The 24,467-nt window shown below is 41.9% G+C and overlaps 3 protein-coding genes across 5 annotated transcripts in view; 1 reads left to right on the top strand and 2 right to left on the bottom strand.

Annotated features, from left to right (window-relative positions):
- Nucleotides 1-21,636, bottom strand: part of LOC143211335 (uncharacterized) — a 125,330-nt gene extending 103,694 nt beyond the window's left edge. For both annotated transcript variants that reach the window (XM_076428872.1, XM_076428871.1), the window contains exon 1: nt 21,534-21,636. The gene's annotated coding sequence lies outside the window, so the exon portion shown is untranslated. The remainder of the gene's footprint in view (nt 1-21,533) is intronic.
- LOC143211131 (uncharacterized) lies at nt 6,214-7,551 on the top strand. The gene is made up of 2 exons (XM_076428591.1): nt 6,214-6,272; nt 6,723-7,551. The coding sequence occupies exons 1-2, from the start codon at nt 6,214-6,216 to the stop codon at nt 7,549-7,551; spliced, it is 888 nt and encodes a 295-aa protein (XP_076284706.1).
- A 560-nt stretch (nt 21,637-22,196) lies between the features above and the next one.
- LOC143211345 (uncharacterized) lies at nt 22,197-24,410 on the bottom strand. Of its 2 annotated transcripts, none has more exons than XM_076428887.1 (4): nt 24,093-24,410; nt 23,778-23,947; nt 22,752-22,826; nt 22,197-22,315 (listed from the first exon to the last, which is right to left on the bottom strand). In XM_076428887.1, exons 1-3 carry the CDS (start codon nt 24,188-24,190, stop codon nt 22,792-22,794), a joined length of 303 nt encoding a protein of 100 aa, XP_076285002.1. In that variant the 5' UTR covers nt 24,191-24,410; the 3' UTR covers nt 22,197-22,315; nt 22,752-22,791. The 2 variants fall into 2 exon arrangements, 1 of the variants encoding a protein (XP_076285002.1); XR_013009440.1 differs by having other exon boundaries at nt 22,203-22,315; nt 22,731-22,826; nt 24,093-24,405.
- Nucleotides 24,411-24,467: the final 57 nt, after the last annotated feature.

The following is a 24,467-nucleotide window of genomic DNA, read 5'->3' on the forward strand; positions in this document are numbered from 1 at the left end:
GGGCAGCCCGTATCACCGCCGAAGCGACTATGGTAAAGGATCTGCTTCTATTGTTTCCACTCCCTCCGGACATATTTCAACAAATTAAGCGACGCATCATTGCGACGTATGGTCCCGTCTGCGGAAACCAATCACCGACGGTTATTAAAGGGGCAGGTATTGTCCGACGGCAATCCATCCCTGATTTTAAATCGCTTGCGAAATTTAAACGGTGACACCTGCGACGATGCTGTCGTGCGTAGCGTTTTCCTTGACCATCTGCCGGCTGGTCATCGCGCAATCCTTGCATCGACTGGGTTCATGGATCTAGATAAGTTAGCCGATATATACCGCTAAAATGGGAGATTCGAACTTCGCGCCAGCAGAGGAAGTAGACAGCGTGGCCAAAGCCTCTAATTCGAACAAGGTTCCGATTAAAGAAATCGGAGGGGCCCGCGATCAATGTAACCATCGGAACAATTTACGATTTGATAGGGCAACTCAGATTGGTATCGCGGCACAAGTCAAACCTGTCAGTCCCAATTCCTGATCTGCCCTTAACAAGTGTCATGGATTATGGTGAAATCGTTATGTCACAATCGGATCGGCTGGAGTGTAATTATACCATCTGGTACGACACTCCGAATGAGCAAACATATGTTTTGTTAACACATGATTCACGAATTTCTTTCAACAGTATCGATGAATACATTAACTCAACCGTGCAAGACGCATTGTCAGAAATAGACAAATCAAAGACTTACCTACTAGAACCCCCTAGAGTTGATATAGCTGGGGAACTTTGTTTTAATCCTGAAATGTTAGGAATCCCTTACTCGGAGATATGTAAATATGGAGTCTTGGATGATAGCTCTAGAGTTATCATCCGCAATTTATGCAGAGCGATAGAATTCAATGAACGCGCCCCTTCTCATGTCTTACTTAACACTTTTGAATATACGCCGAGAGCTGAAACCAGAGCTCGTTTGCTTAATTATTCTTTGTCGGAGATGCCGAGTTACCACTCGAAATTCCAAGATATGTGCTATGATAGGGGCTTAGCACTGTTAGAAGAGGCTGTCCAATCCAATGGAGGCCAGCCTCTCTCTCATTACTCCATGCCATCTCCTCAAAATTTAAGTATCGAACCAAACCTTCAATACTATAGAGAGGCCAACCACGACCCTGTAGAACTGGCAAGTGACCTGACCCGTGAAAACCAACTCACTGTCGACCAGAAAACAATATTCAATTTTGTTTGTGATAGTGTAGATAATTCTCGCGGCAAAATAATTTTCCTGGATGCTTCAGGAGGTACCGGGAAATCATTTTTGATTCGTGTCCTCCTGGCTAAAGTTAGGAGTTCAGGAAAGATAGCGTTAGCTGTAGCATCCTCTGGGATTGCAGCTACTCTACTTCCTGGAGGTCGGACAGCCCACTCGACTTTTAAAATCCCTATAGACTTAGATAGGAGCGAGACCCCAATCTGTAATATCTCCAGAAACAGTGACCTGGCTAAGGTGATTCAAGACTGCCATCTAATTGTCTGGGACGAATGTACCATGGCCAATAAGAAGGCAATCGAGGCTGTGGACCGCACTATTAGGGACATTAGATCTACGAATACTGTCATGGGAAGTATCACCACTTTGTTTTCTGGACATTTCCGACAAATCTTGCCAGTCGTTTACCGAGGTACCCGCGCCGACGAAGTTAATGCATGTTTGAAACAGTCCACCCTTTGGCCTGCCATCGAAAAAGTAACTCTCACCACCAACATGAGAGTTCAACTTGGCGGCAGCGAGGAGAGTGCCAGCTTCTCTTCTCTCCTACTCAGAATAGGAGATGGCACTATCGGCAGCGATGACAATGTGACACTGTCACCCCAGCTCTGTAATGTTGTGTTAACAATTGAAGACCTGATCTCCCGAGTGTACCCTGATGCTGCTAACATATTGTTACGGGTCTACCGGCATACTAATGTTACGCGTCTGTCGGTATATCCGTTGTATAGAATTGTTGGAAGATTCAGGTTGGTTACAGCGTCGTTAGGAAAACGACGCTGGAACGATTGAGAGTCGAAAGACAAACACGAGAGAGAGAGCGGACGTTGAAGACGTCAAAGGCGATAAAAGCGATTTAGCCAAAGATAAGTTGCCTTCCTCCGAAAAGTAGCGTATTACGGTTAATGAAAGTGTGTCCATTTATTTAGCGAAATAGAGACTTCGTTACAATATCTAATCAGTCTGAGCAGTGGCTCTGTAACAGAGCCATCCTAACACTAACGAATGATCAGGCCACCTCGATCAACTCGGCAGTGCTCGATATGTTTGAAGCTGAAGAAATGCACTACAGGTCTTTGAACAGTACAGTAACTGCAGATGAGTCTGTTCAATACCCTACAGAGTTCCTAGAGTCAATAGCTGTTCCCGGGCTTCCCGCTCATATTCTTAAAGTTAAAATTGGTGTCCCTGTAATGTTGATGAGGAACTTGAACCCCCCCAAGCTTTGTAACGGCACGAGATTGTTAATTAAGGCCCTTCACCGCCATGTCATTCATGCTATGATCCTGACAGGTAGTGGCAAGGGTGAAATGGTCTTTATTCCTAGGATCCCAATCATCCCAACCAACTTCCCCTTTCAATTTAAAAGAATTCAGTTTCCGATTAGCGTTTGCTTCGCAATGACCATTAATAAAGCTCAGGGACAGACGTTGCAGATTGCCGGGATAGATCTTAGGTCGGATTGTTTCTCTCACGGACAATTTTACGTCGCCTGTTCTCGAGTTAGCAGCCCTTCTCACCTATTCATTTGCACTTCCAATAGAACCGTCAAGAATGTCGTGTATCAAGAAGCATTGCAGTAGGTTAAGGCTTTAATTAAATTTTATGACATGTATATCAACCTTTCAAACTATTACTTTCATAAGATCCTGTCTGTCTGTATGTTTGTAAAAGGATCAATTGAGAACGACTAAACATAGAAAGCTAAAACCGTGTTTGTCTGTCTGTTTGTGACGGCATCAATCGAGAACGGTTAAACGTAGAAAGCTGGGGTTTGAACCAGACGTTTATGAGAAATCAGCATACGAAAAAGTCCATTCCTTCAAAAGTTTTGACGACTTTTTCCACTGGACAACTACAACGCTAACTGCTTACTTCAAGTTATGTGAATGTGGCACGTTTGCGAAAACACTGATGTATAAATAATAAAATAATAATAATAAAACATATAAATGTCACATCCGTGACACGTAGAAACATAAATTTAAAAAATTCTGAGCCACAGCAACGCGTGGCGGGGAAAGCTAGTTTCTAATATATATTCATAGTATTTTTACCAATATTACTGGTACTGCTTCTCTCTTTATTTCAATCACATATGCTTGCCAGTGACTTGATTCGTTTCAAGCCTGGGAGAACGTGCCATTCGTACTTGCTTCCGCTCTACATAAACCATGTGGCTTCCTTCAGAATTCTTTCCACGTATATGCTTGTCAGTGACTTCATTCGTTTCTAGCCTGGGAGAATGTGCAATTCGTACTCGATTCCGCTCTACATACGCCGTTGCCTTGTAGTCACGCGGGTGGGCTTTGGTTTGTAGATCCCTGAAGTGCCAGCTGATGGAGCACACGTTGCTCAGGAAGCGATACCATCTGGTAGCTTTGGAAGAATAGCCGCGATGGACCACAACAAGTATGAGTATTACGTTTCACCGTATGTTACATCTCAACTTGTACTTGAGACTAGGAGGCAAAATGAAGCGCGTCGATTTGGAGATTGGAATCCACTACCTGTTGGTGCGTTTTCTGCTGGTGCTGTACCAAACGCGAATCTGTTGAGGTTCCGAAACCAAGTAGAAAGACTCACGAGTGAATCTTCGCGAGGAAATGTCTCATCTATTCTATGATATACACCATAAAGCGCCCGTTTCTGGGGCGGGAGTGTCAACAGATGAGGTAGAGCGTGCTGTGCTCCGGAGCATCGATAACACTAAAGTCTGTCTCACGAAAGAAAGGACTTGGGTAACGACCGGTTTGCGTCGTTCGCTGCGCAGGTTCGCCCTGATTGGTAGTACTCCCAATGCACAACGCATGCGCGCAGTGGCACTGAAGCGACGCCACGCGCTGCAGCGCTGCAGACTGCCTCATTCCAGTGATGCCAGAACCGTGGTACTGTGGTACTAAACCAGGCATGGGCAGAAATAGCGCACGAGCTAGGGAATTCTCGGTGGACGCCTACTTCTCCCGCCCGCGTGTCTCGCTCCCCGTGGTGGCCATAGTCCCGCGGAGCTCCTCAGGCCCGTACCTACCGCACGCCGTATGCACTGCGCGTGGCGCGTTGGGGCGACTCGCGTACCCATAGGTTTCCACATTACCCATGAGGTACTATGGTCAATGCGTTTTTTTTTGTAAGTGGTTTCGGAATTGTGTAGTCATGTAGATTCATTTCGAAGAAAGTTAGAACTTTTTCAAAATCATTTTAATGCAAATGAAATAATATTTTCCTTCTTCTAACACGCTTTCGCCTAATTTTTTAAAATCTCTACGTGATCGCGTGAATTCGATTTAACGTCGATTACGAAATTTCACGACGAATATTTAAAAAAAAAAACAAAAAAGCATAAAAAAATAATAAAACCAACGAGAAAACAATATATATATATATATATCTTTTTATTATATAAAATAGTTTTGTGGTTTCCGAGGTCCTAAAACGCCGAGCGGGTTGCCTTCTGCAGGGGAACCAAAAATTGAGAAGCGGGTTGCCGTCCGAAGGGGAACCGAAAATTGAGCGCCGTGAAAGTGTATATTTTTCAGAGAGGGAGAGAGCGAGAGAGAGAGCGGAAGAGAGGTATGATGGTGTGCGGGCGGTTTGCTGTTGTGTCAATTCTTCGATACCGATACCAAACTTACCGATACGAACCACGCCATCCTATTCGCAGATGCTTCAGCCGCCTGTAAATCTCTGTATCCGAATCGCGGTGCTCCATATTTGTTTCAAGAAACGACTGCTGCTGCTGCTGCCGCCGCCGATGCAGTTCACGCCTCCTCATCCGTCAGTGAGAGATATCAGAAGCACGGAACGGAGGTGCTGTCACAGCCCCCCCCCATTCACCCGACCTCTCCCCCACCGACTATAGGTTATTCAAAGATTATTACCCGTATCGCGAGTCCACGGGATACGGGCCACTTTCCGTTGAATGTCCAAAAAGTTCTTTCTTGGATTATAATCTGAGAAGTTCGCCTCTTTCCTATTACGGCAGGACTATCGAAAAGATACCCGCGCGCTGAGAGAAATGCATCTCCCTCGAGGGGGCTGAAGTGAATCCTTGAGTATTTCTTTCCGTTCCCCCCTTATAAATTCGTATAATTATGTTTGATTTACCGTTGTAAAAAATATTCTATCTTTTTCTTGCAAATCTATCAAAGATTAGCCAAAAAAAAATTAGAATTAAATAGAATAGAATTGATTCGCGCGCGCGCGCGTGTGGTAACTTTTACGTGAAAAGTCAACGAATCTTCCGAACGAGTACTGTATTTTATGTACGCGCGTATACTCTCTCAATTGTAATAATATGTAATACCGTTTCGTGATATCCGCGAAAATAGCGTTCATAACGTGTATACTTTTCATTCTTAAATAAACTCTTTACCTTCTTATATATATAGATTATTTCTAAAACTTATTTTCTCAAGCGAATTTTCTATTCCTTGTCCAGGGACAGGGTTTGGGTCAGCAAAGGCAGGAATATAGGACCTGCCAAAATTGGCAGCAGGCCATGCTCGCATCTCTCTTACACAGGAGATTGTTGGAAACAAATCTATGGAATAAAGAATCTTAATTTTTACGCGTTTAATGTTTCTATATAAAAATATAAAAGAAGAAATGTACAGAAAAATAATACAGAAAAATCGATAAAATGTTTGCACATTCAACTAGCACTCATTCTACATTGTCATTCGTATTATTCAAATTTCACAATTAAATTCGCCGCATTCCTCGTTATCGAATCAAATTTTTCCATTAATTTTCCAACGAATTCTACGATATCTTGTAGGAGCGATAGTAGGCTATGGTGGGGGTATGGTTTAGTACCACAGTACCACGGCTCTGGCATCACTGCCTCATTCGCGTTCTACCGGGTGTACTGCATTACGCACGCTGACGCACGCTTTCCACAGTTCTCTTTGTTTTGTCTTTCACACTGTTTTTTGAAGTGTTTGAATAAAAAATGGGACTGGGACCACATCCTCCGCTTTATCTCCACTCAAGAGGAATCGAAAAGGAAAGGTAAGCTCGCATTATACATATTAATAATGCATTTCGATTACATATTAGGGCTGTTACTTTGCTTCGAAGGTCGAAGATTTCGAATTTCAAAGCTTCGAAAGCGCCCATTTTTTAAATATTTAGCTGTTCTTTAATCAATTAAAAATCTTTATTTCAAATCTTTTTGCGCGTCGGCGATGCGAAACATTTTTTAAATAGCTGTTCTTTAATCAATTAAAAATCTTTATTTCAAATCTTTTTTCTGTTTTTAGTTCGTTTTATCTGGCCAAAAGCAGGTAATTATTAATCTGTATAAAGCCAACAACCGTAGTCCCGTTGAAAGCACCGGTTCTCGTTAGATCACCGAAGTTAAACAACGTGGAACGTGACCGGCACTAGGATGGGTGACCGTCTGGTCAAAAACCGGAAAGTGACCCACCCGGGGTGTTTTTCACGTGTTGTTGGCAAAAGGTGGTTCGGAACCCACATATATTATCTGGACGAGACGTGGTACAATGCCGGGGACTGCGTCCGAAAATTATGGGTGGACACGACGGTCAGCAGCCCGAGGAATGCTGAAGGAAGGCAGCTCACCACCGGCATACCTGCTCCCGCCAGAAAGGGGAGAAGATTAATAATAACGCACGTCGGGTCAGAAGACGGGTTTCTACCTGGGGCCCTCCTCTGTTTTGATGCCGAGAAAAATGCTGGTGACTACCATTCAGAAATGAACGGGGACACATTTTTGAAATGGTTTAAGAAATTTTTGCCCACGCTGCGTGAAGATTCGGTTATCGTCATGGATAACGCACCATATCATAGCGTGCAAAAGGATAAATTTCCGACCATGTCGTGGAATAAAAATCGTATCGTCGAGTGGCTGCATGGTAAGGGGGAAATAATGCAACACGACCGATATGTGAAATCTAAATTAATAGAGATTGCTCAAAAATATAAACCACCGGGGAAAAATTATGTCGTTCATGAGTACGCTAAAGAGAAAGGGCATATTGTTCTACGCATTCCCCCTAACCACTGCGAGCTTAACACGATTGAGCTCGCGTGGGCAAAAATCAAAGGCTTCATCAGGAAGCAAAACACGACCTACAGGTTGGCAGATGTCCGTCAACTTGTAGGTCAAGCCGTGGAAAGTGTGTCCGCCGAAAATTGGCAGAATTTTATTCGGCATGCAATAGGGGAGGAAACTAGATTCCATGAAATAGACCGGGCGGTTGATTCCGTTCTAGATGATCATGGCGAGTGGGTGGTCACGTCTGATGACTCGGACATCGACGTGTAGCTTATTTGTAAATAGTTGTATGTAAATAGTTTTAAGTTTGTAAATAGTTTGTAAATAGTTTTAAGTTTGTAATATTGTGTGTGTGTGTGTGTGTGTATTAGAGCTAGTACCTTTACCCGTATATGAGATACCCGGGTACTCGGGTACCCATGAGACACCCGGGTAGAGCAAAAATACCCGGGTATCTCATAAGACAGCCGAGTACCCGGGTGCCCAAGCATCTCATGTGGTCTCAGAACCTCATGAGATAGTCGGCTACCCGGGTACCTCATGAGATAGTCGGCTATCCGTGTACTCGGTTCCAGGGCTTGAAAACTGTTACGATATCGGATCCGGTTCTCGAAACAGTTATGAAGAACCGAAATGATGTTATGACTGTTACTAACAATAAATAGAATATCGGTTCTGGCTTATATCTGGCTTATTTCGATTCTATAACTGTTATTTTTCTGGATTTCGGTTCTGTCGTTCTATCATTCTGTACGGTGTGTTCGGCCTTATAATATTTATTTTATTTATGTAGTTATTTATTCTTATTTATAGTTTCAACAATTTTTAAGTAAACAAATTTTTGTAATTTGTTTCTATAATATATTTACTATTTGAATAATCTATTTCCATAATTGTTAGAATAATTGTTTAAACAAATAACTTTTTATAATTTGTTTCTATATTCATTATTTGAATTATTATTTCAATGATAATTTATTGTAGAAATAATTATTTAAACAGTTTTTAAAACAGTGATGAGCAACCCGCAGGCCCGCGGGCCGCATTTGGACGCGACGCCACGCCGCGCGACGCAACAAAGTATACATATGTATAATATTGCGTTCGTTGCCGGTTGCGGCCCGCGAGTAGTCTTCCACCTTGCACTTTTGACCCACAATACGCCACGGGTTGCTCACCACTGGTTTAAACAAATAAATTTTTATAATTTATTTCTACATTCATTATTTGAATTATTATTTAAATAGCAATTTATTGTGAAAATAATTGTTTGAATAAATAAATTTTTACAATTTATTTCTATATTCATCCATTCAAAAAGTTATTTATTTAAACAATTATTTGACAATAAATTATTATTGGAATAATAATGAAAATAACGAATAAAACATGTTTTTATACATTATAAAAATTAATTTATTTATAAATTGTTTAAACAATAAATAATAATTAAAAACTATTTAAATAATTATTATGTAAACAAATTTGTATACATTATTTGTGTAGCATAAAAATGTATTTAAATAATTGTGTAAATAATAAATACATATTGAAATAGTAAATATACAAATAAAATTGTAAGCATTATAAGAAATTATTTATTTAAAAACTTGTTAAAAAATGAATAATAATAATAATAATTTAAATAATTAGTATATAAACAATTTTGTATACATATGTGCAGCATAAAAATGTATTTAAATAATTGTTTAAATAACAAACACTATTTGTTCAAAATGTCGATTTGTACACCACAATAAAAAATCATCGAAATCAGTGTAGTGGTCGATATATCGATAATAATTGCCCGATTATGCCGAACAATTTTTGTGTTTTATCATATATGTACGTGTTAATTTACGGTCACTCTGTCATTGATATAGTTGCTTGCATACATTGTACGTTTTTCGGCCGAACAGAACACAGAATAATAGGATCGAATCATAACCGAAATTCAGCTCGGATAGTGATACCTCTAGTAGCCAGTTATGAGATACCCGGGTAGCTGACTATCTCATGAGATACCCGGGTAGCCGACTATCTCATGAGATACCCGGGTACTCGGGTGATTTTCGTTTACCCGGGTATCTCATGGCTTACCCGAGTACCCGAGTATCTCATAAGTCACAGCTCTAGTGTGTGTGTGTATATATATATATATATATATATATATATATATATATTGTGACGTGGCAGCTTTGCCGACGTCCGTCCGAACCCTCTTAACCGAGACCGGGTCACTCGCAAGCCGATACGAATCGAAGCGAGCGTAGCGATCGATCTCCCTGGAGACAACCGGCCTCCAGCGGCGGAAAATTTATCGCATTTGAATGTCGCGCCGCTGGGCGCGACACGGAGTTTCAGGACCTGCTCCCTTGCAAGGGGAGCCGACACCTATCCGCAGCTGCTAATTGGCGAAAGCCATTACGGGAAGACGCCCGGCCGACCTATCACGTAACGGCGCGAACGAAGAAGACAGCGGGGATTGGACCGAGCTCGGATTCACCAACCCGGAGATGCCGACGAGGAAATGATTTCGAAGGGACGTTCAGCCGCCCAACCTTGCCGACTCTCACCCGGGAGAAGCCACGAGAGCTCACCCGGAATAGCTCGGGTCCATCCCATCGCCCCCGCAGCGTTATCGGACGCGGCCCCGAGAAAATGAACAATTGTCGAAGGCCCGGGTCCGAATTCCCTGAATTCGGCCCTGTAGCGAGGAGCCACGCGATAGGTCCGACCGTCGTAGCAGCGAGGATAGATGAGGAAGTAGTGGGGGACGCCCCGTTTCCGCGTTCCGAGCCGACGCGAAGTGGGTCACTAGGACGAAGAGCTAAGTTACGTACGCACGTGCTTTCAAACCGCGTTGTCGTCAAACGAACTGTGCTACGACCGCCATTATCGGGCTTTAGCCGTGCCGTTTGGTAAGTACCGGTCAGAATATTGCGTATTAAGTTCTGTGATCGCTCGTGTTGGCTCGGGACGTCTTTTGGAAGGTTCTCGAACCTATTTGCGCGGGCTAAGTGCTTCGGCGCGTCCGGGGTCCGAGACAGGTGTTCTCGAGCCGGCGCCGAAGCAGTGTGTCGTAGCGATCCCGAGTGGTTTTGCGGGACGTACGAATTTCGGTTGCGGCCCTTTAGAGTCACGATCCTCGGGAGTTCCACGGTGGGACGACGCGACGCGCCCGCTTCGATCTCGCCACGTGTTTGCCGCCTTCGCCTAGTCTCTTCGTATTGTGACGCGTATTCTATCGGGACTCGGCGGAAATCGTGCCTTTCCAGGCTTGTAATAATCACGCGGAATCCTGTGACCGCCGAGTCCGACGCGAACCGGGAACATTACGCGCGATTGACCGAACAACCGTCAGATAGTATCGAGATCGCGCCGGCAGCCATCTTGTTTGCCGCCGGCTCGTGCCGGTGGCCTGTCAACGCTAGTTTCCGAGAAAATAAACCATCTTTGTCTGCCGTAAAACGTCTCGGTTCATTCTTTCCCTGTGAGAAACGTTCCCGTCGCGGGGAATGCCCCGTCCTTACTCCCACGTGAAATCCTGGATCCTTCTATCGCTATCCCAGGTCGCGCAATCCTCGCGTGTTCGGAAGAGTGATCTCTCGAGTTTGAATGCCGATTGCCTTCGTGTGGCACGTTCACGTGCCTGGCGCCCGTAGGTTCCATTTCGAACACTCGAGAGCGAACGATTTCGAATACGCGAGTGATTGTTTGTCCCGGGAGGACCACGTTTCGCGCGACCGAGCGTGGCCCGGCCGTTAGGCCATAATTTCCCGAGTCCGGTCACCGATTCTGTCGAGAAACGGTGAACGGCGTGACAATATATATATATATATATATATATATATATATATATATATATTCCGTTTTCCCCGAGAGGACCAGACTGATCGCCGACCCCACGACGGGGTGACATAAGTATTATTCTTGTAGCAATAGCGTTACCTCACGCACCTGTGATACAATGTTTTACAATTAGGCTTTTAAGCGAAAAGGAACATAAAGTTAGGGAATTTAGGGTCGAAACCCAAGTAAAACTTTGCGAGCGGTAAAGCGAAGGCTAAAAGCCTACCGAATCTTAAATTAGGAAAAAAAAATTGTAAAAACGTGAGAGAGCAGAGGTGGAGATGATGTGCTAGTTTTTTTATAGAATGAAGGTATACAATTTTGCCCGGGACCTGATTCCTATGTTCCTACAATATCTCAGGACTTAGAGGGCGTAGACGGTGCTCTACTCCCTGAGAGTGGACGCGTCGTTTTTGACAACTTGAGGCGTACGGTTGAGGTCCTCGCAAATCCCCGAACAAACGTGATGTTGCGCCAGCGATTCGTTGCCGAAAATGCGCTGCCTGGGGTGATGTTTGAGGGAGATCTGCTGACCAATCCCGACGACGTGATGCCCGCCCACTACGATAACGCGGCTTTGGCACGGGATGTAGCCGCCTTAAATCGCATTTTCATCCCCCGCGAGAAGAATGCCAAAGACTGGCTAACTACACCACCTAGCATAGAGAATAGTAAAGGTGGTCCAGCCATCTTAGTAACGGCGGAGCGTACTGGACGTCTGGATCCTGGAGGCAGGCAACGAATAGCAGAAGGAGGGATAGGACGAGTCCCTAGCAAAGTACACTGGGCACTAGCAAGCATAACATCACGGAAGCGTGATATCCATCGATACGACACCAGTAATTATGCCGCGAACAACGTTTACGACGTTCCGATCGCAAACAAGAAACAGCTAGGATTGATGAAGGACGAGAACGGTGGTAAAATTATGACAGAGTTCGTAGGGCTTCGTTCGAAAATGTATGCGGTTCGCGTGCACGACGATCGCGAAACTAAAAAGATCAAAGGGATCAGGACAAGCGTTACCGCTCGAGATATAAGTTTCGAAGACTATGTCGAATGCCTTCATAATAATACGGAAAAGGGTGTTAGCAGTAATCGTATAGCATATGTACGGCATCAGGAGTATTCGATGCCGGAAATAAAATTGGCATTGAGTCCGAACGACGATAAGCGGTATATTTGCAGTAATTTGATTGATACTCTTCATTGGGGGCATTACAGCATCGATTGAGAAAAACCGAGTTTTCTATTCGTAAAAGAAAGGGAAGTGGTAGGGAGATTATTGTAGGTCTTTGAAGACTAGTCGGAGAGAGATGCTTCCATTTTGCTGCTCTTATCAGTAAAAAGGAAGTGGTAGGGAGACCAGCGCATCCCATAAAGGCATTCGCGCTTCAGATTGTGACAAACACCATTGAAAAACGCAAACAGCACGATGTATTACAACCGTCATCTGCTCTCTGAATGTAATCGTTCGAACATCGAAGAGTCACACGAAAAGAGGAGACTAAATAATATGTAAGTAGAAAGATGAAAAACTTGTAAAAAAGAAATTTCGAAAAAACGTCTAATTATTTGAAATCTGTTGCAGGGGTTTTCTCAACAGCAGGCCTATTTCACAATCATCGATGGCACAGTCGTCGTCGAGGAGATCGCGCAGCGCACGGATCTTGAGCCGAAGATATTCCATAGCTGGCAATTATTTTAAATATCTTGAAATTGGTGTGCGCGTTGGCAACGATGTTTGTGACTAGCTTGCGGGTTCGTACTTGGATTAGTGCTGGTACTCTAAGCACGCGTAAATCTGTCAGTTGGAGTGAGGGGGCGGTCCCTGATCGCGCACACATGCAGCTAGATTTCAATGAAGCCCGAGGGACAGGCAAACGCACAGACAAGTATTGGCTAAGGCCCTCAACCTTTCTGAGCGTACGTTAGTTGGGTGGTCAGCATCAGACAGAGATTTGGTAGTTACACACATGAAGCACAGTAGTGGTGCATGTAGGACTACTACAGGGTGCGCCATCTCAATCTGGTCGATGGAAGTATTGAATAACTCTGACAGATTTTAACCGATCAGCGTTGTACAACACGTTTCGTATAGGTTATATCGGTACAATTTGAACCATGTATCGCTATACGCCGAAAGAACGCGCCGAAATAGTTTCGCTTTACATTAAAAATAATCGTTCAGTTGTGTCAACTCAGCGTGCGTATCGTAAAAAATATCGCGGACGTCCTGCGCCCAAAGGCGACACTATCCGTCATTTAGCTTCAAATTTTATGGAGCACGGGTCTGTAGCTAACCTCCAACATCAAGCTCGACCGCGTCCAGGTCGTTCAAATGAAAATATCGAAGCTGTTCGACAGAGTGTTGCAGAAAATCCAAATGTCTCATACCGCCGCCGGTCTCAGCAATTAAACATTAGTGGAACCACTTTGAGAAGGATTTTAAAGCAAGATCTTAGCATGTTTCCGTACAAAGTGCAGTTGACTCAAAGATTATTGGAAACTGACAAGCCGCGACGCTTGGCTTACGCTAATAACGTTAGTCGAATGAAGGAAGCTGAGCCGGATTTTTGGGAGCGAATTCTGATGACCGACGAGGCTCATTTCACCCTCTCTGGCGCTGTCAACAAACAAAACTGTCGCATGTGGGGCACCGATAATCCTCATATTATTCACGAAACTCCATTGCACGACGAGAAAGTGACTGTTTGGGCCGGTGTTTGCTCAAAAACCATCATTGGACCATTTTTCTTCAGAGCTGGTGAAACTGTCAATGGGGATCGATATCGGTGGATGTTGGCACACTTTGTTTTACCACAAATGCGTGAAAAAGGTCTTAAGGAATTTTGGTTCCAACAAGATGGTGCGACATGTCACACTGCGCGCTCAACAATGGACTATTTGCGTCGGAATTTCCCAGGACGTGTGATATCAAAGAAAGGTGATATTGACTGGCCACCAAGATCGCCGGATTTGACTGTACCGGACTTCTTCTTGTGGGGATTTTTGAAAAGTAAAGTCTATGCCAACAAGCCGAAGACCATAGACGAGCTAAAAAACAACATTCGAGCCGAAATCGCAGCGATATCGCCCGAGACGCTGGCAAATACAATGAAAAATGCCGAAAAAAGAGCTCATTTTTGTCTCAGTAATAAAGGCGGACATTTGATCGATGTGGTTTTTGGAAACTAATCAAAATAAATTGTAATGAATCAAATTTAATAAAAAAATACGACTTTGTGAAATCTGTTGAAAATTCTCTAAGTTATTCAATACTTCCATCGACCAGATTGAGATGGCGCACCCTGTAGATTTGTGAAGATGTGGGGCACTTACATAGCGAAGGTTCAAGAAGGTATGGATAGGCTTGATGTCCGATCTGAGATGAGCACACGAGGGACAATGGAACTAGTGTATACACTCACACTTGTAATAGTGGAGAAGCGTCATTTTTAGTGTTAGGATGTGTTGATTTCCCATGCACCGGCTTGCGCAAAGGCACCTGGTCCACAAGCAATGCGGAGGCTCCGCCCAAATTCAACCGCGACCATCGGGGCCACGACGGCCCAAACAACCGCGGGCCGTTACACCAGCCGCGCGCCCGCCAGCATTCGAGGTCGCGAGAAACAAAAAATGGCACGGGATAGGTCACGCAAGGGCCGATCCGCCATCAGTCCGTCGCCTGGTCACCACGGGAAACCAGGGCCGACGGATAATGCTGACGTTTCCGCACCGAGAGAGCGACAGACAAAAGGTGTGCGCATACCAGAGCGTCTCGAGAAGGCCGCGGATCGTCTCGAGAAGGCAGGGAGCCTTGCTCCCCGTCTACCTGCTAGAGATTTGTTGCCGCATGGACGTCCATCGAAGGCCGCGGCCTTCTCGAGACGCTCTAGTATGCGCACACCCTAACAGAGCGTCTCGAGAAGGCCGCGGACGTCGATGGACGTCCGGGAAAAAGTGCCAGTGATACTTATTTAGGTTAAACACTGTTGTCGATTTAGATTGATATAGAAAATTTTCTATCATGGAAGAGACATCAGTTACACCATCCACTCTAAGTACAGAAAATCGTACTAACACGGAACCGCAGAAGAAGGACCTCACCAAGAAGCGTTGGTTCGAAGCTGAAGAAACAAGAAATCTTCACTCGTAAGAAGAACACAACGGGAATGGTGGCTGTACAAGAACGCAGCATCAACAAATTACGTGAGAAGTACTCCACCCTATCCATGTGTGAGTCCCTCCACCCTATTGATGATAAAGTCATGAGGGAGATCATCGGAGGAGATGACACCAACCGACCGCCTCTTGAGGTTTTAATTTCAGCGGCTGTTATTCCTGAATTGGTGAATGAGACGATCAGGTATCTGGCTAACCAAAAGGTTGAGCTGGACTTACCACGGGATACGCAAGTTCTTGAGCAGGTGACTGTTTTTCAAGTTCGTGCTAAAGTGGGGAAGGCAAGGGCGACTACAATCGATATTAGTAAAAAAAATCAGCAGAGATATTTTTCGGAAACTTATTGATAGCGTACCAGATAGAGTTTTAGAGTTAATTTCAAAAAAAAGGTGGTCCTACAAGATATTAAAATCGTTTATCATTGTTGTTATTGATGTGGTGCTATTGTTACGCAACAGTGAAATTCATACTATTGTTTGTATCGTTTTGTACAAGAGGAGAATTTAAATAAAAATTAATTTAAACTTCAATATTTTGCATACCCTTTCGATTTTTACAATTAATTTTTTCGCACTTTCAGTCTGAATTCTGAAACGGGTAAAAATTTAAACGGTGCTATAGTTATGCACCGCAGTGTAGTTCGTCGGATCTGCTAAAAAACAGATGATAGTTAATTTGTATAAAACTTTAATTGCGGAAAATCCGACAATGAAATACAAGCCGATGTTACTAAAATTATCGAAGGATACGGGCATCGGGCGGGAAAGCGTTGCAAGAGCTCTGTCCGAATACAAATCAACAGGGAGTGTAACATCCCCGAATAAGAAGAAGCGACGACTAAATATTCTAGAAAAGACGTCGAGTGCGGACGTGCTAGCCATTAGGAAGCTAGTGCATGATTTCTGGCTGCGGAAAGAAATTCCGAACATGAAGATTTTGCAGGCGGTAAATGACGATGAAAATCTTCCGTCGTTTAGCGAGACAACTCTTTATAGATTGCTCCAACGCATGGAGTTTAAATATGTGGTGAGGAAACGCAACAGCGCGTTTATTGATCAACCCCACATCATCTCCTGGCGGCAACGGTAAGTAACAGTCTACATTCGAAAATGATTTTCCAAAAAAACTCAGACCCTTATAACAATTTATGTTTTACTACGTTGTAGATACATTGAAGAAATTGAAAAGTTTCGATGTGAAGGGCGTCCAATATACTATTTGGATGAGACATGGTTCAACGCCGGCGATTGTAAGAGGAAAATATGGGTGGATTCGACTGTTACCTGCCCGAGGAACGCTGCAGAAATGGGCCTCACAACGGACATACCTGCTCCCGCGTCAAATGAAAGGCGTCTTTTAATAGCTCACGTCGGGTGAAAAGACGGGTTTGTACCTGGGGCCCTACTTTGTTTCCAGGCCAAAAATAAAAAGGGGGACTACCACCAGGAGATGAATGGAGAGACATTCTTCAAATGGTTTCAGAACCTTTTGCCCATGCTGGCAGATAGGGCAGTCATTGTGCTTGACAACGCTCCATACCAGAGGAAGGAATACTATCCTACTTTATCGTGGAAAAAGAGAAAAATTATCTCGTGGCTGGAGAGTAAGGGGGAAACCGTAGATCCACGGTATGTCAAAATACGCTTAATAGAACTCTTCCAAAAATACAAGCAGCCGGAGAATAATTATGTTATAGACGAGTATGCAAAGGAACGCGGACATACCATCCTACGCCTTCCCCCTTACCACTGCGAATTAAATCGTATAGAGCGTGCATGGGCAAAAATTAAAGAATTTATTAGGGCGCGTAATGTGCCGTACAAGTTGGCAGATGTCCGCCGATATCTAGATGAAGCCATCGAAAATGTGTCCCCCGAAAATTGGAAGCATTTCATTGACCATGCAATAAAGGAGGAAAAACGCTTTTACGAAATCGACAGCACAGCTGATTCGGTTTTGGAAGCATGCCCCGACTGGTAGAACTCGTCTGATGACTCGGACATCGACGTGAGCGACGAACAAACGTTTTGTAAATAGTTGTAAATAGTTGTAAATAGTTGTAAATTAGTTTGTAAATAGTTGCAAGTTATTTTGTAAATAGTTGTAAATTAGTTTGTAAATAGTTGCAAGTTATTTTGTAAATAGTTGTAAATTAGTTTGTAAATAGTTGTAAGTTATTTTTTATTGTACATAATAGGGTCCTACCCATTTAGAACACAACCAGTTCTCTCGTATACTAATCAAAATTACATTCTATTTATTGGTCTTACTTAAGAATGTCGATTTTTTAAAACTACCACTTGATTGCGGTATAATTAGCATGTGTTGAGTACCGTTGGAAGTAGTAAGTCTATACGGATTCTGGACCAGGGGATCCCCCTATTTCCCCCCCGGTCATTGCTCCCGAGGTAATCTCCCCCCCCCCCGGTAATTGCTCTCATAATTTTTGGCCCCCACCCATTTCTGAAACAATGAAAGACACGATTGATGATACAGCAACTCGCGTGAGGTCATTAAAATTTCGGTTTATCGATTCACTCAAATTTTTGAATTCCACTCTTGAGAAGCTGTTGTTACGTTCCGAACATAGTTATTTTATCGTTTCTCTTTCCATCGGCTGTGCGGCGGTTTGATAATGCGTTCGCATTGTGGGAATTCCCTAATCAATCGCAGCACGGTCTTTGATGTGTTAAATATTAATTCTTCTAGCAACGCGAGTAATGTATATATAGATAACGCATACTCTCCTTGGAATCAACGTTGTCCAAATATAAATCTAAGATACGATCCCAGGACATAATTATTAATTCAAAGTCAATATCTGTTATTACCGTTTAGAACGAAGAAGCGCGCTAGTCGTTAGCTATATAATAAAAAACCTATTTGTACCAATGTACGAGAAAGAGAAGGCAAGGTTCGACTTTACTTATAAAAGCAACGTTCATCGTTGTGGGTATGCCCTAGCTACACATGCCATACTCTCGTCAAGGATCCATGCTTGCTCTTTCTCTCTCTCTCGCACATCGCTCGGCGACATCAGCATTGTATACAATCACATAGAACAGTCATGCCGTACGAAGACTCCGGGCATTTGGGTAAACTGTAGCGGTTACAAGAACACGCTTCATAGCAGACAAAGACAAACGGTCGTTTCCGAATTCTTAAATCTGATTGGTTAATGTGCGCAGCGTAATAGGAATAGCGAGGTGCGTGTCGTTTTGTCCGTAAGCTAAATCCGTTAGAGTTGTTCAGAACAAAGGAAAAGTATTTCCTCCCTGTTCAAGCAAAGGCGCGGTTTACGTTAAACATTATATTATATTCATTCCTTGCCCAGTTCAGTCTGGTATTGTTAATTAGAAAGTCAGATCTTTAACTTGTATAGATTCGTTCCGTTATATCAGTATTTCACACGCGGGATTGTAACGGTTTCCGCCATCTTGTCATTGTATAACCGTGCGTGTGTTTTCAGTTTCTTTACAGGTATTTCCAGCAGTATCAATAGTAGATCGAACACAAGCTACGTATTTCGTTCCGAATAATATATTATTTGTAGTGTTCTCGAGTGGTGAGTTGCACAGAGTACCATTTTATCATTGATCTCGTTGTATATTGAAAATGGGTTGTGGGGGGAGACTGTGGGTTTTCCCTCACTGGAATATTATATTCAAATTGTTGTATTCGCGATACGATCAACGAACATATCGAAATTCCATCGTTCATCGAATATTGTAATACACGTGTTATTTTGTTAACTCATGATCATTCCTTTGATCTAATATATCATTCAGATCTTTCTTTTGATATAATATATTTAACAACTTTATTTCAATTCTGTTACCAATTCCAAAACAGCTATATGGAGTTGGCAGCAGCAGTTGTCCTTCTTGGTCAATCTGCAATGACTGGTGTGACTGCTATGATCCATTTTATTACAGATGACCCTATGACAGTCGCCCATAAATCTAGGCTAATATGGGAGGAAGTTGGAGCTTTTATGGACATTGTAGAAAGGTTAAAAATAAAGTAGGACCAATGTGGCCTTATTATAAGATCTTGCATCCAGGGGATAATTCACTTAATGCTAGAAACTTCCCAAATCTTGCTTCCTGCGCAATAGCCTGGAAAAAGAAAGGGCCTAGCCGATTAAGATGGTCAAAACTGCCCTTAGAGCTTTTTCAACGGCTATTGAACCATTCGAAAGCTTGCCAATAAAAACCCCTCTGAGTAAAATTTCAGCCCTCTAGCTTGCCCGTGAGGGTAGTTACAGGGAAAAATAGATTTTGCGGTTTTCGGCGCATTTTCCGGTCTAAAATGCGTTCTAAAATTCTGAAAAAATGTGACACATTCTGGATCCCAAGGCGCATTTTTGAGAATTTTTTCAGATTTTTTTGTTTCAAACTGTGGTCGTAAAAAATGAAAAACCTCAAAAAAATCGGAAAAATATTTTTTTCTCAAAAATATGAAAACATGCTATTTTGCTGTTTGGTTCCATGATAAAGTACTATAACAGGCAATGTTGTCAATTTTTTTTAGATTTTTTGTTCGGCTGCATCATTGTCAAAAACAATAAAAACCGAATTTTTTCGACGTTTTTGCTGTGAGGAGGAAAGTTACACTTGTTGGCTTTACCGTGTGCGTATATTAAGTAATTTTTAGCGTTATTACACTGAAACAAGCAATTATTTTACCTAAAAAATGTGATTTGAGAGAAAGACAAAATTGTATTCTGTGCGATATATACCAGAATGTTCGCAACGCTTACAATATCGCCGGTTGGCACCGCGGTTAAGGCGTCCGATTACGGAGCGGATACTCTGGGGTTCGAATCCTGTCGATAGTGGTTTTTTTTTTCCATACGTCAAACTTTATTTTTTCAATTTCTTATTATGTATATGGTTTACTCATACGAGTTTAACAATGTTTTTTTAATGTTTTAAAAATATTTAAGTAACATTTTTAAGCAAAATACATGGATCAAAGGATCACAAAGGATCGGCGCCGGCGTAAACTCCAACACCGAGAGAAGCGAGGAATCGACGTGGCCCAGGAAAAACAACCTGGAGGCGCCGACGAGGACAGGCGATACCAAGCCAGGAATCTCAGCTGTCTCGCCGTCGCCTCATCCGGAGAGAAACCGGATCGCTGCCGGATTGGCTCGCCTCGATCACCTCTGCGGGAAGCGGCCAATCACCACGCATGGACACTTGCAATTCGTGCTTTGAAAAAAGGCCTGTTTGTTGAGTATAATGTATCGTATAGTACAGTCATAAAAAAATAGCCTGCCTACGCTATTGAAGTCCGTTCGAAACACGGGTGTTGGGACTTCGAATCGAAGAATTACTCTGTGTATACAAAATTAAACTAGAGAAAGTTTCCTACAATTTATGTCATAACAATTTTTTTTGTAAAATCAATAGTTTTGGCGTACGAGCGCCGCAAACTATTATTCATCTGCACCAACGCGTGTTTTTCGTATATTTACGAGAAAATAAAATCATTCCTGGGGAATGATGCAAACAAGAACCGCCTCATTAGAATGTTGAAGACAAAATTTGAAGCTGAGAATTTCGTGGTCAAACGAGCCACGGAAGATGCGAATACTCTAATATAATCAATACCGCGATAAGTGTTTCATCAGCGTTCGATTCCGTAATAGTTGTCGGCGAAGATGTAGATCTTCTTATTCTTTTGACAGCTCTATCTACGCGATCGAACATACAGTAGCGTACTACACGATTTTAGCTTTTTGGGGATTTAAATAGATAAATTAATTAATTATAAGAAAATGAATTCTTTTTTTCCCTCAAGGTTATGTGGAAATGAGTTTTTTAGCCAAAACGCATGTTGAAGTACACTTTGCGGCGCTCGTACGCCAAAACTATAATAAAAATTGTTACTACATAAATTGTAGGAAATTTTCTCTAGTTTAATTTTGTATATAGATGGTTTTATCGTAAAATGAGTCGGAAAGGAGATATTGTCAAAAAACTGCTATTAGGCGCCATTTTTCCAATATGGCGGCACGAGCGACAAAGATACGAGGTGGCAATTTAATTTTCAAGATCATTTTAGTTCTGATGAAGTATCACTATAAATGACGCTGGAATAACAAAACGCTGCGTCGAGACGCGCAAAGGAGATCCGGCCTTAAGCCAAATTTCAAATCAAATATAGCAGTATGCTCGAGGTGAATATTAATGAAGCAAACAACTCACCATCGAAATCCGAAATATCTGACAAAGAATGGACTTGCTTCTCTTCTAACAAGTTCTTCCTTCTTAGAGTCTGCAAACTTGTTTTCAGATCCGTAATTTTCCTGTCTTTTTATTTGATTGCAATATAGCACCCACCTGCAATATAATAAAACTAGTTAGTAAATGATCATATTAGGGTACACACTACCGATTTTTTGATGAAATTTAGATATTGAAAGTCATTTTTCCTTTTTTATAAATAAACCTATCATTTCTGTAGGAGCGAGATTTTGAATGTTTTCTGTATGCGTGTAATAATATTTGTATGTGTGTATTTTATGTGTGTGTGCGTGAGTCAATTGATGCTATATCGATTGACTACGTAACCAATGTAAATAGTTAGACAAACAAAACATCACGTCGAGAATTCATTACGAAAGACGCGTTCACAAAGTTAGTTGCTCGAAAAAACCACGAAATAGTTAAATACGATACGATTACGGAAACACGAATTACAGTTACGCAATTATTGATTATTAAGTTTACGTTCATATTGTTGTTTTCAATTGTGTTCAATAAATATTTAAAGTTTCTAATATCCTTCACTCTTACATTTCTTTACCATATTACATGACGCCACGTAATTTTTCATTTTAAACTGTATATATTAGATAGTAAAAACTTACATGTTCATTTTTGAATTCAGGCTCAATTTTTAATATTTCTTCGCTAATGTCAATGCTCATTGGTTCGGTAAATCCAACTGGATCATCAGTTTCTACTTTTATTACTGCAGACCTCGTCTAAAATAATAATATTATCACAAAATGAGTTTGTTATTTCAAATGAAATAGTATGTACAAGCTTGTCAACTGTAGCTGTGCGGTTGACCAAATTCATAGGGATGCGCAGAAGAAAACACAGACCGCACTCGACGAGAGAAGGACGCAACATTTGAACAGTAAAGTACACACCTCGTCAAAAGTGCGTACTGTCCATTATTTCTTACAGCAGTAAACATACAAAACAACTGTTTATATGTTTGTGTGAATACACTTGTGTGTCACTATACTTTTTAACTGAACTGTCGCAACGTGAATCGTTTGACAGGTGACGTATCGTTGTGAAGTTTATCACTGCGCAGCGGTGTCATTTCCCCTTGCGGGGGACATTCAGCCGCACAGTTAGATTTGACACGCTGTAAAGTAAAAGTCTTACATTATAGCTATCTGAACATACAGAAGTTGAAGGCTCCTCAGTTAAAATTTCTTCGCACGCATTAATATTTTCTTCCTTGATTTCTGGTAATTTTACCTATAAACATAAATACACTTATTAATATCACTTATGGGTCATTCCACGCGATAACGGACACTTTTTCGAGTAAAATTTCGGATTTTGTTCACATTTAAGGTTGCGCCGGAGCAAAAATATCACTATTTCCGCTCGCCAATCGGCGACAGGGAAGCAGATATGTTTCTTGCAGGAAAGACACTGACAGAGAATATGAAACAAACTGCATTTAGCGAAGAAGCAATATTTTTTTATGCTCTTTGTGTTGAAATATTCTCTGCATTATTGCGGGGTCCCGTACAAAGCCCTTTTTTGCAATTTGGCTCTTGGAACTTTATAAACAACAAAAATGTACGTTTTTATAGAAGAAATTTTTTTCTGTACACTTTTTCCAAAAAAGGGCTCTGTACGCTAACCCGCAATAATACAGAGAGTATTTCAACATAAAGAGCATTTGTAAAAAGTGTACAGAAAAAAATTTCTTCTATAAAAACATACACTTTTATTGTTTATAAAGTCCCAAGAGTCAAATTGCAAAATGGGCTTGGTACGGGATCCCGCAATAATGCAGAGAATATTTCAACACAAAGAGCATAAAAAAATATTGCTTCTTCGCTAAATGCAGCCCACCCGCGTGATCGAAAAATCAAGTTGTTTCATATTCTCTGTCAGTGTCTTTCCTGCGAGAAACATATCTGCTTCTCTGTCTTCGTAGTTCACCTCGATTGACGCTGTTAATGTTACTATTTCCGCTCCGGCGCACCCTTAAATATGCTGTAGACTTTAGTGACCTATGAACGACCAAGCCGATGAAAATGAGTGTTTGGGAAGTTGTAGCGGAAACATCAGAGTATCTACTGACAATGCTGTTATTTGACGCCAAAAATCAACATATTTGAATTTGAGAAAAATCTGAAATTCCACTCGAAAAATGCATGGTATAATGTAAAGAGCTCATAAAATATTACATACATATGGTATTGCATTCTCCTTTAATCTTACACATACTATTTAAAGATGTTCTATCCAAATCTTCGTGTCTAAAATGAACCGAACATATAGCCGGATATTTTGGTACAACTGAATTTTCGAGTCCCAGACTGTTTAACCACAATTGGCGTTCCGTAGGACATTTGGGAAATCTGAAAATGAATTATACAAATACATACATTGCTTTTCCATTAATTAAAATTAACACGTGAAATTCCTTTTTTACGTATATTAATATTATATTAATGAGACGTGCAATAAAAGTTTCAAGTTTCACTGTATTTTACTGTTACTTACGCGTGTAAAGTAATTTTCATTGTTTTCTCTACTTCTTCTTGTTGGCGACTCTTCACCGATGATCTATTTGTGCATCCTTTCACAATACACACTGGCATTTTTAGAAATTAATGTGTATCAACGCGCAGGAAACACAAAGCAACAACGATTTACTAACTTTACCGCACGTGTACCGGGCACAAAATGGTTGTATTTTACAGACCATGTGCTACAGACGCTACCGCCTACCGCTACAATGTACAGTGTACAATGGTGTACAACAGTGTACAATAGGTTTGTAACGGTTGGGAACAGTTTCCGGTCAGTGATGCTAGAAATGCGCAACATTTCACACGCATGCGCGACAAACAGTACCGTATCTATGTAAGGTAGCAG

Source organism: Lasioglossum baleicum, chromosome 8 (assembly GCF_051020765.1).
Source record: "Lasioglossum baleicum chromosome 8, iyLasBale1, whole genome shotgun sequence".
Lineage (NCBI taxonomy): Eukaryota > Metazoa > Arthropoda > Insecta > Hymenoptera > Halictidae > Lasioglossum > Lasioglossum baleicum.

What these genes read in the sequence shown, in the direction of transcription:
- LOC143211131 (XM_076428591.1), top strand. Translation starts at nt 6,214, where the DNA reads ATGGGACTGGGACCACATCCTCCGCTTTATCTCCACTCAAGAGGAATC. An exon ending in AGAGGAATCGAAAAGGAAAG is followed by an intron (nt 6,273 to 6,722) that starts GTAAGCTCGCAT and finishes TGTTGGCAAAAG; the next exon opens with GTGGTTCGGAACCCACATAT.
- LOC143211345 (XM_076428887.1), bottom strand. Translation starts at nt 24,190, where the DNA reads ATGCCAGTGTGTATTGTGAAAGGATGCACAAATAGATCATCGGTGAAG. An exon ending in ATGAAAATTACTTTACACGC is followed by an intron (nt 23,948 to 24,092) that starts GTAAGTAACAGT and finishes ATTCATTTTCAG; the next exon opens with ATTTCCCAAATGTCCTACGG. An exon ending in AGGAGAATGCAATACCATAT is followed by an intron (nt 22,827 to 23,777) that starts GTATGTAATATT and finishes TTATGTTTATAG; the next exon opens with GTAAAATTACCAGAAATCAA.